This window comes from Serinus canaria, chromosome 1 (genome assembly GCF_022539315.1).
Source record: "Serinus canaria isolate serCan28SL12 chromosome 1, serCan2020, whole genome shotgun sequence".
Taxonomy (NCBI): Eukaryota; Metazoa; Chordata; class Aves; order Passeriformes; family Fringillidae; genus Serinus; species Serinus canaria.
This window is the reverse complement of record NC_066313.1, coordinates 66364460-66379614: the sequence shown is the minus strand read 5'-3', so window position 1 is coordinate 66379614 and position 15155 is coordinate 66364460. Positions and strand designations below refer to the sequence as shown.

At 38.9% G+C, this 15155-nt stretch overlaps 1 protein-coding gene across 1 annotated transcript in view; it reads right to left on the bottom strand.

The window, feature by feature from the left end:
* Positions 1–1585: 1585 nt before the first annotated feature.
* Positions 1586–15155, bottom strand: part of SLAIN1 (SLAIN motif family member 1) — a 49352-nt gene continuing 35782 nt past the window's right edge. Inside the window, exons 6-8 of the mRNA XM_050972446.1 lie at positions 8920–9078; positions 6672–6963; positions 1586–2657 (exon numbers count right to left, since the gene is read on the bottom strand). Coding sequence (XP_050828403.1) covers positions 2582–2657; positions 6672–6963; positions 8920–9078 — 527 coding nt within the window. The 3' untranslated portion in view covers positions 1586–2581. The remainder of the gene's footprint in view (positions 2658–6671; positions 6964–8919; positions 9079–15155) is intronic.

Sequence of the window (15155 nt, the reverse complement as noted above, 5' to 3'; positions counted from 1 at the left end):
TTCCATTGTCCTGGAGATTTTGCCTCTCACACAACTGAGCCTGACAGAAGTGACTTTGTTCTGCATATTCCACTCAGTTTGCTCCCACTGAGACTTGTGGTGAAGTCTGTGACACTGTGCAAACCCTGGCTGAGTGATGCAAATTAGAGGGGAAACAGCCAGCTCCACCAGCAAACAGCAGCAGTACCACAGCCCGTGGCTGAAACTACTGTGATTCTCTTGATTCTTACATTCAGGTGCTCACACCTTGGGTTTCCTTCTAGAGCTTGATGGCATCCAGTGTGACAGATACTTGACAAAAACACTTGGAACAGAAAAGCTGTAAGGTTAGCAAATCCTGACACGATGTGTTACAAGGGAACAGGGTAATTAAAAGGGAAAAACAACTGGATCTTCTCAAAGAGCTCATAATATTCAGAGCCTGGAAAACAGACCAGCTTTAGCTACCAAAAAGAAAATATTTTCAAAGTATATACTGCCCTCTTGTGTACAACTCAGTATTAAATCCAACAGCTGCAACCTATTTCAAAAACTGAAAGTAATGTGGTGCTGGGGTGTCCCAGATAATGTAGGAACAGGGGTAAAGTCCTGGCACCAGGGAACAAATTGAAGAGATAGTTCAGACCAGGACTGTCATCAATGAGAAACTGATCACTGCCATGAGACTTCATCCATCTTTTATGAAGATCATGCTGGATATCCCTAGCACCAGAAGCCATGAGAGCTGCAGAACTCCCCACAGGCAAAAGGTAAAGCACCCCCAAGCTGCCTCTGAACCCCACCACAATCACAGATTGTACACAAACTGCTGACTGCTTTAACTAAAAGTAATTTCTTCCAATTAAAGCATCTAACAAACAATGAGTTTGTTGAATTTTTCATTTCATTTTATTCACTTTTTTTTTGTGAGTTTGGCACACTCCTGCTTAAATGCTTACCTGTGTCAGGTTAATTTCTTTTTTGATCATTCTTGATATCTTCTTCAACAGTTCTGTTCTTTTGGAAAAGAAAAAAAAAAGGATTTTAACTGTATTAAAAGAACTTCACTGTGAAAAATTAACTGTTTATTTCTATTAAACAATGCTATGCTGTGCAGAGATCCTACTGCACTAGTATATGTCACTTCTCAGTGTAATGGAAGTTTTACTCACCACTAAGTATTTCCCCTCTGCTTTTTATTTTAGCTTGCCCTTTTCAGAAAAGCAGGTCCTCAAGCAACTGTGGAGCAAAACTGAGAGCAAATTCATAGCCACAGTGAAAGGTACACAATCTCTGTTTCCCACTGCAAGTCATACTTGCATGCTCTAAACATTAAATTGAAAAACTCTCCTAAGATCATAGTAAGATTGATTTGAAAATAATACATATTTGTCTTCTAGCCATACCATGGCTTCCTAAAGAAATTTAAAAAAAGGTATTTTTTTAGGTAACTCAGTTACTATTTGCAATAATCCAGCATAATCTTTATAAAAGTTAAGTAAAAACTTATGGAGGTAAGTAGTTGTGAGTAGCTAAATTCTCAGAATGCTTACACTGCACACTGAAGAAGAGCATTATTGCTGAAATAGATTCTTTATTTCCTGAAACATTCCAAAACAGCAGTATACACAGTTGTAATCAAATATTAAGTCATATGCCATTATAAGAAAGCATTGATTAGTGCAACTGGATTTTGTAAAAGATCTATCAAAAAGATTTATTTGCATTAAAACTCATTTTCCATAAGCAACTGTTAATAAAACATTACAATTTTATTCTTTGTAATAAAGTACTGAAAATCAACATTAGTTTTAGAGATCACTGTACCTTTGTAAGTGCAATGTGATTTATGCTGCCATTTAAATACAAAACACTATGACAATAAATTAACAATTCAACAAATGGTGATAGACCAACAAAACCATGCTGACCCAGCTGGATGGCAATTTCCAGTGAATGCTACCTTTTTTTTGTGCTTCTGCAACATAAATATACTGCTTTGTATTGCCAATTGGTAAGATTTTGTAAGATATGTTTCTAGCACTAAAAAAGTACATTACCCCAAAAATATTTTTTATGGCACAGAAAAAGTTAAATTATCTCTTTGTAGTTCAAGGTTCAGGCAAATTTAAATGAACTTAAGTATACAAAATAAAATGTACTGAAAACACTAGAAAAAAAATTCAAGCACATACTTAAGTACCCCGAAATTCAAAATAAAATGTGTGATGCCTTTACACCAAATAAATTATCTCAGAACTTCAGTATGGCAAAGCTGCCCAAAAGCAAAATCTCCTAGTTTGTTCCAAGGAAATATTCTTGTATTTTGCACACGTATAATACTTTCTTCAGCTCCAAATGCCAACACTGCCATTGTTAGTTTGATAACAATGCAGCCGTTCAGGTAACTGATTAAGTGCAATATTTAGTATTTGACAAGATGTTCATTTTTTAAAAATGACATGGAGTTTTAGATGGTTACACATTAAGATCCTGGGGAAAATAATACTGTATGACCCTCCTTTTCCAAATCATTGTTACCCAGCCAGCTGGGTAATGCAATCCACATTATGTGTTCTCCACTGTCGAGGGACATCCTCCATCAATAGCAGCCGTCTCTCCAGTTCCCATCCCGTATCGTGCTCAGTGATGACAGTGGCTTTGGAGGCTGAAGGAAACTGTATTAACCAAATGACAACGGGGGGAAAAAAAAAGGAAAAGGAGGTCATATTTCCTGTGAAAGATCAAGGTAAAAGACATCATTTACTTCTGCAGTAACAATGGCTTTGAGGCTTTAGAGACAATCCCTCTAGTGCATTTCTGGCTACATATTAATGCACATACAAAAGATCTATGGTGAAATTAAAGCCACTTCCAATGAGAAGAGCATGAAAAATTTGTAAAAAGGAATTGAGTGAATAACTGTAGTCATGAATGAGATGCCTCTAAATGGATAGATTTGGGTTTTCAGTGCTAAAGATAGTAAAAACATGTTTTTGTCACTATGGGCAGCAGAGAGCTAATGGGAAACACTTCCAAAAATCTATTATACTCAGCATGCTCATGAAGAACCAGCAGTTTATAAAAATACTGTGCAAGCAGCAAAGAATTTTATCAGCTGGAAAACTCCACAAATTTCAGCTCCAGACCCTCATTTATCTGTCACAAGACATGTGATAATGTGTTTCTAGGGCCACCAGTTCCAGCACGGCAACTCCTGATGGGAACTCATCATCCCTTAGGTCACCACCCTCACACCTGGGCTGCATCTCTTACTCTTCGAGGAGGACTTCCAAACCACTTCCTGACCATCTTCCAAACCCTCCAGGTACTACTGAGGCAACTATTTAAAATAAAAATAAAAAAAGGAAAAACAACCACCTGACTTGATCTGACTACTGGTAACAGAGCAGGCTCTGTACCTAATTTGCCACAGCCATAATTATGTCACACCCCAATTTACGGAAAAAAGTGCATTCTATTTCACATAAAAGCAGACCTCAAGCCTTTTTTTCACACTACTCTGCTTTTGTTATAAGTTACTGATGCCTCCTCTCCCTTCCAAATGCTTTTTGCAGTACAAAGGCAGGGAATATCTTGTAAAGCAGGCAGTCAGTAAGTCAGTCAACAGAGCAGCTTCAACTCTCTACTACAACTGTTTTTCTAGTAGTAAAAACACTGCACCTAAGTAAAAACACTTGGTTAGATTCAGCCAAGATGCTTTTGTGCAGCTCCACTTTGGTGCAGCATCATTTATCTTTGATGTAAATCCAGTTACTTGAGACTAAGAACATAATCTGCCTCCGCTGTTTTCTGCAACTGCTGCTTTCGTTTCCAGAGAAAAAAGAAAGTATGTTTAATAATGAAAGTATGTTTAATAATCTTCAAAAAAAACCCAAACCAAAGACGGCAAAAAAAAAGAAAAAAGAATAATTAGCTAACTTAAAAATAGTTGTAAGAATACTGCTATGTATCTAGAGGTGAAAGTCTGCTACAGGGCATTGACAGAAAACCGTGCCAGCAATGAAATCTATTTCAAACAAGCACAAGCTGTGAGTATGACATCATGTTGTTGGAGACAACAGTTTTGGAGGAGCCATAGTGCATTTCTACTTTCACATCACCAGATGGATAGCAGCAACTGGCCCCAGTACAAGACAGCATGAATAAGCAAGCCCTGGCTTTGCAGGTATGCTTACATTCCTGCCACACTCGTGCCTGGTATCTGGCATGATCCAGACCCTGAGCTGCTGACTTGACGTTCTGGCTTTAGCAGGAACCTGTCTCATCACTGTGGCCTTGTCTGGAAACTGGAAGTGTTGGCTGACTGTGCTCATTACCAGTGCTGCTGTAGGCTGGGTACTGCAGGGCAACCCAGCTGTCCCACTCATCTCCCTGCTCACCCTGCCCTAAGGGCAGCTGCCCCCACCGCCCTTCACACTGCATAAGGTTAAAACACAGAACTGGAAGGTGGGGTGTGCAAGAAGCCCCACAACTGGGGCTTATTGCTGGGGAGCTGGAAAGGGATGAAGGTTGTGTGGATCCACTCAACAAGAGGGAAAAAAAAAGGTGCTGTCTGAATTCTAAAGCTAAGAAGAGATGGATTACACTATCACAATTTCTTTACACTGCTTGAATCGCTGATGGTAAGGAGAAAAGCAGTCAATATTTATTTATTTATCTCAGCTATTATAATTTTTAGTACAAATTATTAAAAGCACTCCCTCATTCAGTGTTTTGTTCTATGCAGTAAATACTAAAGTTCCGTAAAGCCACTCCAAGATAATGTGTCTAAGAACCCATTTTAAGTATCTAAAATACCAGTAACTTGGCTACTTATCAGTCTGGCCAAAGGTAGGAAGACAGATTTGCTCTGAGTGTGCACTTCTCCCTAAACATCTGATTTATTGAAAAAAACAGAAGACCTGTTTTATTTTTAATCAAGTCATGACTACAAACACTATTTAAGTTTGAAAGAAGACTCTTAAAGCGATAATCAGAAATGCCATTAATTAGAAAATACCACAGTGAAAAAACGGACAACTGAATTCCTTTCAAGGAAAGCCTGTACAAACTGAAACCACTTGTGTTTTTCCAAATGAATCTATAAAACTGAACGAGGGTGTTGAGGATCTGCGGGCTGACATCCAGTCTACCTGTGCCTTTCAAGTCCTGTGAACTTCACACTCCCCCAGTGCAAAGGCCATCCATCTTCAACCATCACTGGTTTGGCTCTATGGCAACACAGGATGCTGCTAAGGCACATTTGAAGGAAAGGAGACAGGAGCCCAGACTTCCTGGACTATAAATAGCTTTGTTACTGATTTGAATCAGCTTCTAATAAAAACAGTGTTGAGAGAACACTGTCTCAGTCTCCCACTGAAACATCTTAATTTTGTTTTTCTTTAATATTGTCTGTTGTTTGAGAAGTTACAAAATAGCAAGGGACTGGTCTTCATGACCCAGAAAGGCTTCCTCGCATGTTGCTATGAAAGATTTAAGAGCTCTGCAGAAGAACATGAAGTAGAGGAAAGGAAAAAGAAAAAAGGAAAGAAAACCCTCAGCTATAAAGAAGTCTAACTGAGAGAGCTTCCTGCTGAGAGCAAAGAAGGTTATAATAGAAATCTCATGGTAGAGTCTTCATCAAAGAAGAAACCTGACGGCTCTTTATCAAAGTTTCACCACAGTTGGTCAAAATCTGTTGTTAGTCACATCAGTGTAATCCCCAAGTAACTCAACCGAAGAGAGAATATGAACAATTGAACTTATTCTGGATCTAGCTCCTATGTAGTGAAAAGCACAAAAATGATGAGAGCTAAACAGTGACAGTTCATCCAACAGAAAATGAAGTGGTCACACAGCACACCCTCACAAGAGGAGGATGTGGGCAAGGCAAAGAAATAGTTGGAGGAGTTAACACAAATTGAGAGAAATTTTTCCTTGAGAAGACTTAATTCCTATTAATTACAGAACATGCAGCTAAGCATTTAAGTCCCAGCTATGATAAGGTGATTAAAACACATCTTTCATTCATCAAGACTATGTTATTGCTTGACCTAAAAATAATTAATTTGAAGATTAATTCTTTTTTTTTCTGCATGCAAAAAATTTGCATTTGCTTAACAGTACAGTTTATTGCAACTATGTGATATCCCTGGATTCCCTGTGTGCTTACTGTCTCCCAGCTGGAATTGAAATTTGAAGTCATGGTTCAACCCATGACTGTATTATACAGGGTATTTCCTTCTTCACAATGCTGTAATAGTACAACCTGCATCTTTACAGACTACTGCCATTTACAACAACAGGGATGCAGCTCTTTCTATGCGAGCACTCTAAGATTAGCTCATGCCATGACACTGAAATAGCAGTAGGCACAAGTCAGGGAGAAGGCAAGCCACATTAGTTAATGATATGAGGTTTGTGTTTGCTTGGATTTCTTAGTGACAGGTGGCAATCCATTCCTATTCAAATGTGATTACACACTATCCATTTATCAGAGTTTACAGGGGCTACCAGCATGCATTGTCCATCACTATTTCTGGCAAGCAATCTTCACCCATTCAGTGACTCAGCACTGGAAGAGAGAAGCTTATGTTTTATAGTTCCATATTCAGAAGGTAAAAAAATTCCACAATTTAAGCCTAAGCCTAAGCCACCCACACAGAGACTGAGGCCTTTTTAACTCTCACCTTCGAACTGGCTGTGCAATTTTACTTCTGGGAATGCCACTCCCATTGACAGCCAGTGATGGTCTTGGAAGAGCACTGCGCCCTACGATGCCTTGACCAGCAGTCTTGTTTGGCATTGGGATCCCAGTGTTGGAGTACAGCTGTGAGTTGCTGGACACTGGAATACTGCTACTGTTACTACTCCCTTGTACAGTTGGGCTTACATAGGCAGTAGCTTTGAGAGGCTGTCTGACAGACACTGGAAAATGTCCCACACTCTGAACTCGGTGTTGAAGCTGTCCTGGTGACGGAACTGTGAAGAGTGGTAGAAAACAAAGCAACAAGGTCAGTATGCAACAAATAAGACCAGGTAGTAATGCTCATTTCTAGATAGATCTGAACCATTATACAATTTACTTGCTGCTTACAAACTGCTGAAAAACCCCTTGAATCCAATACTGTATTCAGTACCACTGCACTGAACTAAAATATCCTGTTCCACCCCCATCCTGAAAAAAACCCCCATATTCATATGGGAGTCCATATTCATCCTTCTTTCTCCCCTCAAAGAGATTAAATTAGCCATTATAAGCACTCTAAATCCACCTACACACTTAGAGCATTAAACAGGAGAAACTGCTGAAGGTATAAATTAGTCACTGTTAGGTGATTTTGATTTCTGTGAGGTGGCATGCAACAACCACATCTTGTTCAAGCAACATTGCATTAAAGCATTATGAAGCATTACAGAAGTTTAAGCTTTATGCAGAAAAACAATAAAAAAGGCTATAAAAGGTCTTGGATGTACCAACATATTCCACAGCTGATGTTATGTAAACCATCATTTTAAATCAAGGCTATGAGCTCCAGAAGCTTCATATATAGATTTTTCTACCCAATCCTGCCCTCTGGTGTATATTTGGCAGGCATCACTTTCCGAGTCTACTGTCAACAGCCTGCAGCATATAAATTAAGACACTACATTTAGAGCAATCCTTTTTCAAGTCTTTGAAAAAAGGACATCTTTAAACCATTTAAAGGCACAGAAAAAATTGCGGGGGAGTGATTCAATTAAACTATACAGGCAATATATTGTTATGGAACTCTTATCACAACACAGCTCCTAAAACACCCCAGCACCGCCACTTACTAAAAATTTGTTTTTTAAAAAGTATTTAAAAAGATGGCATTTTATACACACACATATGTAAGAGCATGAACACACAAAGAAATATGTATTTCTAAAATAATAAACAAAATTAAACTCTCAGTGCACAAATCCACCATAAAAATCCATGTGGGAACCTGAACTATTTCCATTCTCATATTCAAGCAGGAAAAAATACAACAAAATAACCCATCAGTCAACAATATTTTCCAGAAAATAATCAATTTAATTGTTTTGAAGACATTTGTAACTTCGTGCTCAATTTTAAAAGAAAACACCCAGAGGAGAAGTTTTTCCCAACCTCTCCCTCCAAAATCTCACAGCAAATGGTGAACATAAGTTAAATCCCTTCTTCCCAAATTATTTATTTTTTCCACTTTTTCCACAGGCTTCTGCCTGTATTCAGTGAAATCCACTTCTCCCATTTCCACTCAAGAATCTCCACCAATGTGCTAGAAAACATGGGTTTGGATCTTGATCTATATCTTGATCACATTCTACATTAATAATTAATCTACTAGATCTATTCTCCCTTCACCCCCTCCCATGAAGAAGTTACCTAAATGAAACCAATTACAGAGAAATTTTAATTCCCCCACTCAACATGTATATTATACTTGAGAATATAACCCTCCTTTTACTGCATTTCCTCAGAAGAAAGTGGTTCAACTTCAGTAGGAGAGTGGTCATGCATTTTAAGACAGTGTACTGTACAACCAGCATTGTATAAATTATCAAGAAAACCAGTTTTCAAGTGTAGTATCAAAACTAAAAATGTGAGCTTACAGGAATTAATTGCATTTTTGGTGTTTCTACAATACTACAACTTATTATTACTACCATAATTATTATTTCTGTTTTAATGCTGGCACTAGATAAATGGGCAAAGAAAAAAGAAGTGAAGAAATTTTTAGTAACAACACTGGCAGAATTTGCTTTCCAAAACAGAAACCTTGAAAATCCTGAGGATTATTAAAATCTGGTGCAAAAGAACCATTTGCTTTTAATTTTTCATTGAACAAAGGATCAGTGACCAGGATGTGTGTTCTACCACTTTCTCCATCCATCTCTTGTGCTCAGCCAAAGAACACAGGTACTTACTACACGACTGCATCCTTGAAATCCCATTACTGTGTAAATTGGAGTCAAAGCTCTGACTATTCCTCACAGTGACAGGAGAACCAGCAAAGCCAGCAGTACTGCTGATGGTGGGGGTGCTTGGCATCCGAGCGAGGTTAGGCATGCTCCTGCGGAGTTTGTCTGCAGCAAAAGAAGACAACACCCACAGTCAGGTCAGAACTTCCAACAACACAAGCAGCCTCAGTGTCAGTCCTGCAGAAAATCAGGAAATCAGAATTATAACAAGCGATTTCAACAAAAAGAGAGGTTTTGCTCTACCAGAAGAACATGAATATGTTATTGACAGCCTTCAAATTGAACCATTATGTCTATTGTAACAGAAAGATTGTTCACAAGGAATTTTGAAGAACCAGTAGGCAGTACATTTGCAGAACTGCAAGGATTTAAACAATAAATAATGATGAGTTTCACATAGATGTGTAAAGTAGGTCAGGTGAACCATGCCCTAAATGTGCCTGTTTCTTTGCAGTGAATACAAAAGCAAGTCTGCACTGGCAGTCAGACACAGCTATGTACTCTGTGGATGTTGGAAAGACAGATCAGAAATCCATCCTAAGTGACTGAAGTCTTACTTTCAGGTGCCAGTAAGATGCTAAATAAATAACTCCATTCAGAACCTAACCTTGTTAGCATGTTAAGTTTCTGCAGGCAGCCACAAGCAAAAACCGCAAAGTCTTGATGCTGTTCAGTTGCTTGGAGCCCTGGGTCAATACAAGAATTTTCAAATCTGGTGTTTCTGACTCCTACCTCACTTGTGGTACCTGATTTGGTAGGCATTTTCAGAGTCGGTTTTTTTGTAGAGTTTTTCACAAAAAGAAAACTGCAAATGCCCCATATGTTTTTAGGGCAGGTACAACAGCTAAGGCATGTGTCTTAAGCGGTCAGAAGATGTCTTCAATGCCATTCACTCTAGTTTGTTTGAAGAGAGAAACTGAAACCTTCCTGACATCTCAAGGCAGCTTCCCAACCACAGCACCGTGAGGCAATAATCTAAAGGAAAACTCTTCTGGTCTCTTCTGCCATCAGGGCAAAGGAAGATGACTCAGTTATATGCAATCAGAAGGGACAGGGAGAAAGGCACAGACTGAAGGACCTGGTCTTGTGACATGACAGACTTCAGTAAAGCACTGCTGTGGGAAAACAATGGGCATTTATTCAATTGTCATTGACAACACCACTGAGGTTTCCTCTTGGCCAGGTTCAGAAGCACAAGTGATGTGCCCTGATGAGGTGGCTACATCCTCCCCCATAGCACGGCCAGCACAGAGGTCATCAGCTACTGCTCCACACAGGTTCCAAAGACTAGCAGATGACAGAAAGACTTACACTTCTTACACTGCAACAGAAAGCAGGGGCGTGCTTGTCTTGTCACAGCAGCTAGGACTGCTCTCTTGCACAGAGAGCTGGGCATTTCCAGACTGATGCTTTGGTTTATGCATAGGAACAACACAGCACACTGCTTGGAACTGCTGGCATGGGTCGATCTCCTGGCTCATACAGGGCAAGTTCAGCTCACAGAAACTGCAGATTTATTTAGAAATCTCTGTTGATCAGTCCACATAAATATACAACCTATTTAGCACCATCATGAGCTCATCTAATCCTTAAAGCTGCTAACAAGTGAAAATAGTAAGACGTGACAGTACAGTTCTATCTATACAAGTTATTAGGAGTCATTGACAGTAACTGCAATATATGTGATGTCTACATAACTCCAGCAACCTGTGTCACAGAAAGGCTGTATCTCCAGCAGGAAAAGGAAATATAAGGTTTGAATCCCTGGAATCCACAGTACAATCAAATCCTAATAAAGAACCATAGTACGGACAATCTTTTACCAAATGAGTCAGAATTGTGCTTCAGTGACTCACGACTAACAGTGGCAGACTGAAACTGACAATGGTACAGCAATGAACACTAGGAAGGGGATCACCACTGTGGTGTAGCCAGGTAGTAAGTATTAATATCAGTGATGTAACAATGATAAAACAATTATCAGGCTTCCAAAACTGTCCTGGGGATGCAAACAATAGTAACCACACAGCTATTCCATGTATCTATCTCTAAAATATTCAAGAATTTTGCAAACTGAAGAGGGAACTGTCACCCTATGATGCAATCCTTGGGCAAGATTGGCAAAAAAATCATTAATATGGGATGTCTGTAGTACAGTTGATTCTGGAGTCCTAGCCTACCCTTTCAAAGTCCTAGGTCCTGAAATCCTAATTCAACATTACAGAACTTGGCAAAGAAAGGTTTGAGCAGCAGGATGGTGCTAGGGAAGATGGCACTTCACAAAATAGCTTTTTAAGTGTCATGCTGTATAGCAGAATTCTTTGAACTCTACGTGCTCTTTCCCTCTGAGACTGCATCAGCCACCCTAGGCACTATTAGTGCCTTGAACTGTCCAGTGGATGCAGCTGCAATAGCAGAAAAATAGGTACAGAAGTAGCTTGGATTTCTTCTACATCTTGGGTGGCCACATCTTTTGCCTCCTGTTCATTAGTCCCTTCTTGTTCCAGCAGTTTGCTCTGCTGCTGATTCATTCAGTCCTCAGGCAGCAGATTCCTGCTGCACCTGCAAATTCTCATCCATCAAGCAGCTGTGTTACTTCTTTGATGGGTCCTTGTGTCTGCTGAGATAAATGGCCCTGAAAAGCAATGAAAATAGCGGGTCAGTTTTGTGCTTGGAGAAAACCCAGAAACGTTCGCCTTGATGGCATTTTGCAGCTTTTATCTCGGTGGATGATGTATCCTTTTTCATCTCCTTGAAGTTTGTTCTGTCACCTGCTTCCCTCCTAAGAACAGTGGAAATAGTCTTACAAACATTTTGTTTGTAAATGAAACGATGGCTCTTGTGAACTCAATATATGGAAGCAGAAGGTGGGAATTATGTGATTTTAATATTATTTCAGGCCACTGAGATGTGAATAGATAGGAACTTGCTGAAAATTTATGAGAAGAAAACAAAAATATTTTTCCAAGCTGCTTTCCTTTTCAGACCTCTTTGCTGTCCTAAGACTGATGAGAAAATTAATAGAGAGGAGAAGGAATAGAGATGTATTCTCAGCTGAGAATTAATTTGCTCAAACATCCTGTTTGTGATGAACACTGTAATTTGCTACAGTTTCTGCTACCTCTTCTGCATTAATCTGGTTCAGTGACAAACCTAAAAAATCATCAGTTGCTTGCAGTTGGTTTTTTAGGAAGAAGTGGACAGTAACACCAGTAAGGGACTTCAAAGGACCTACACCTGTTTGAGAAATGACTGTATGTGGCACTTGGTGCCATGGTCTAGTTGGCAAGGTGGTCGTCAGTCAATGACTGGAGTTGATGATCTCCAACAGCATCCATAGTTATTACTGTGACCCACTACTGAGTGTCAACTATAACTTAGGCTGAAAAAAATATGGTGTTTAAGAAGAATGCAGCCATATAAATCATCACAGGTGTATCTTCACCTTTCCCAGCCTTCTTTGAGATAAAATATTATGACCTATAGACATTGTATTGATGAGGTATTTGTATGTGTGAAGAAAATTCAAGGATAGGTCATGCAAGGGGAGTTAATAATCAGTTCCTGGTTCTTACCACTTTCTAAGAACAATTCATGCATATACACACATGCTTGTCATTTCATGAGCTTCCTTTAGGCAGCATATGTTGCCCTTTCACGCATCTGCAGTAGAACTGCCTACTGCATGTTTACACTTTTCCCCACATGTGGCATCCGTGCTGAATTAGCCCATTGCCTCTAGAGCACAAGAAAAGCTGGGAACTGTGAAATACAGATCCTATACCCTCAGCTGAAAATGTACATGAAAAGGCTACCCCACAGCACAGATCGTATTCACTACTACTAGAAACAGGTCAAAAAGCAGGAAAAAGTGTCCCTTCTTTGTCAAACATTCCACAAAATGACAGTGAAGACAACAGTTCGCCTCTCAGCCAGCTGCTTCAGTTCTGATTTTTTGCCAGGAAGTTCTTCCCCTGATGCTATTTCTTCTCTGAAGTCAGCTCAGGATCAGTGGCCCAGCTTCTTTCTGGCAGGACACCAGAACAGGCAGCACCTGCTTTCTGTCTTCTGATCCCCGCACCGCTGGTGGCTGTCCCCGTTCCACTGCTGCTTTTCTTTTCCCTTCCCTGACCTAACACTATCACTGGCAAAAGATTAATTCCATGTAGCACGCAAACAGACCTTGTCCTCAGAACAAAGCTGCTCCAAAAGAGGTGCACTCTTGGTGGGCTGCCAGATGGGGACTTCTGTAGCAGTCCTTGGTCAGTATCTTCTTCTATCTGCCAAAATGCCTCAGCCAGTGAGGTTCTCCTTGCAGTTGACTTTACAGTGAAGTCTCTTGAAACACATTTATTCCTTCACAGTTATTCTCTGCAAGTGTCGTCAATGTTTCATTTGAACAAAAGGACTCCCAAACCTCACCAAAAGCACAGAAATGTAATACAATTAATCAGAATTATTGGCGTCTCAGAGAAATCTGTATCACTGTTTGAGCTACCTTAGCAGTTTCTCACACATATTTAAATCTTTCACAGAAATCCTGCAAATTCAATTCTGCCTTATTTGTATTGTATGCACAAATAGGTTAGGGTAAAGCCATAAGGAAAAAACCCGTGCTTGTCGATTTTAAATATTATGTTCTATATTATGTAGACATTCAGAGTGTGTTCTGAAATCCTTAACAAATTTATAGACTCTATAACAACTTCTCTGGTAGACTCTATTACAACTTCCCTTTGGGATTCATTTCTCTGCCTCATCTCTGAAGATGTGAGATGAGTATCAGCATTATGTTTGTCACAGTTATAAAATCTGTAACATCCCAAATACACCAGGGTCTTTTTAATGGTCTGTGGAATCACAAATAAATACACCAGAGACATCAGCGTGTAAAAGCACAAATACAGATTAAAGCAAGTCCTCCAGTTAAGGGAGTGATCTCATTCTCAATAACATCAATACCTACATTTTATTCAGAATTATAACAACATCTCATCCTGGTTTCATGTGCACATGTTTCCTGCTACAGATTGTTAGAGGAAATTAAAGATTTTTCCATTAGCCTTCCATGAGCTGTCCCACTGATCACTGTCCTCAATAAAATCCAAAGGCAGCAAAGGAATATTGTTTTACTCCTTTTCTGTAATAAAGTCTGCAATAATTTCCTAGAAAAAAATTTTTCCTTTCTTACTGAGCAAGAGAGGTTATGAGCAGAGAACACCTCATAAGTCTATGCTGAACCCATATCTAAACACAATGTACTGCTGCTCTTCTATGTCTGCCTGGAGTTTGTTTAAAAAACTCAAACAACAAACAGAAACCACAACTGCAGTGTTCAAAATGGGCAACTGCCAATGATGTCCATAATATTTTTAAAGTGTAGGTAAGAAAGTTACTCACAACTAGTAATTTCTGGAAAATAAAAGCAAAGTTTTTTCAATTGAATGGTATCTGTGGCTTGTTTATGAAGGTATAAAGCAACATGAAAAGGAAATAGAAAATATACATTAAGATTAACCAGACTGAATGCATTGCTACTCCACGAACCATGTATTTTTCATCCACCTCTTCTTACTATATTATAATAAACTCCTTCTTTACCTGGAATAATTTGTCCAAAAAAATAGTTTCCAATTTTCATGTATTATAAAAATCATGCACTTTAAAATGTGCATAAAATATCTGGTGCCAGGACAAAAGGTTGTGAGCAAGCTGATCTCAAGAGACGGAAAGTGGGCCTGAACATAAGAAAATCAATCCCATTTTCAGCATCTTGTCTATCTGGATTTTGATTACTCTGGATGATTTCACAGCCCTATAGTTAACCATTACTTCTGAAAGGTAGTAATGTTTCAGAAAATCAGAAGTGTAGAGGGCAAAAATACTATCAGCTATTAAAAATTAATAAAATTACTAAACAGAAATAAAATATAATTTTAAAAACCTGAAGTGAAAGCAGTTACTTTTGCATCAAAGTAAGAAAAATAATGCATATTTATGGACAACATAAAGCAGAAACCAGCCTGGTTTTGTGAATTTTGTGGTATTTCTTCTATGAAAATGATTATATATAAAGTATTTTTGATATTAATAGTTAGCAGCGTTTTAAGTTGCTAACCAGTAACTTCTTCAAATTAGACTAAGGGGAGAGAGACATAAGCATAAATCTTTCCACTGCAAAC